Below are 347 nucleotides of genomic sequence, written 5' to 3' on the forward strand. Positions count from 1 at the left end.
ATGCCTGCCCTCGCCCCAAGAGCAGCGGCCCCGGGCTCCTTCTCTGATTCCAGTCCACATCGCCGATGAGTGACAGGTCCCGGGGGAGGCAATCGCCAGCGATCGCTGCTCTGCACCGTGGGTGCAACCGTGCGCCGAAGCCCTCCAGCAGGCACGGGGAGTAGACAGAACGTCCCGGGAGGCCCCAGGGGACCCGGACCAGGCCTGGCCTTCCCCGGTTGCCCCACACCCGGCGGGGGTGGCACTTACTGCGGAGGTTGTGGATTAGCTCCGAGTGGCTGGCGCCGCCGGATTTCCAGGCCATCGCTAAGCACACCCGGAGCAGGTACAGAACCACCTTCAGCGCG

The 347-nt window shown here is 68.0% G+C and overlaps 1 protein-coding gene across 3 annotated transcripts in view; it reads right to left on the reverse strand.

Moving 5' to 3' along the window:
- Nucleotides 1–341, reverse strand: part of PCMT1 (protein-L-isoaspartate (D-aspartate) O-methyltransferase) — a 42,525-nt gene extending 42,184 nt beyond the window's left edge. For all 3 annotated transcript variants that reach the window (XM_010862538.1, XM_010862540.1, XM_010862539.1), the window contains exon 1: nt 250–341. In XM_010862538.1, coding sequence (XP_010860840.1) covers nt 250–304 — 55 coding nt within the window. In that variant the 5' untranslated portion in view covers nt 305–341. The remainder of the gene's footprint in view (nt 1–249) is intronic.
- Nucleotides 342–347: the final 6 nt, after the last annotated feature.

The sequence above is a fragment of the Bison bison genome, unplaced genomic scaffold (assembly GCF_000754665.1).
Source record: "Bison bison bison isolate TAMUID 2011002044 unplaced genomic scaffold, Bison_UMD1.0 scf7180017864483, whole genome shotgun sequence".
NCBI lineage: Eukaryota > Metazoa > Chordata > Mammalia > Artiodactyla > Bovidae > Bison > Bison bison.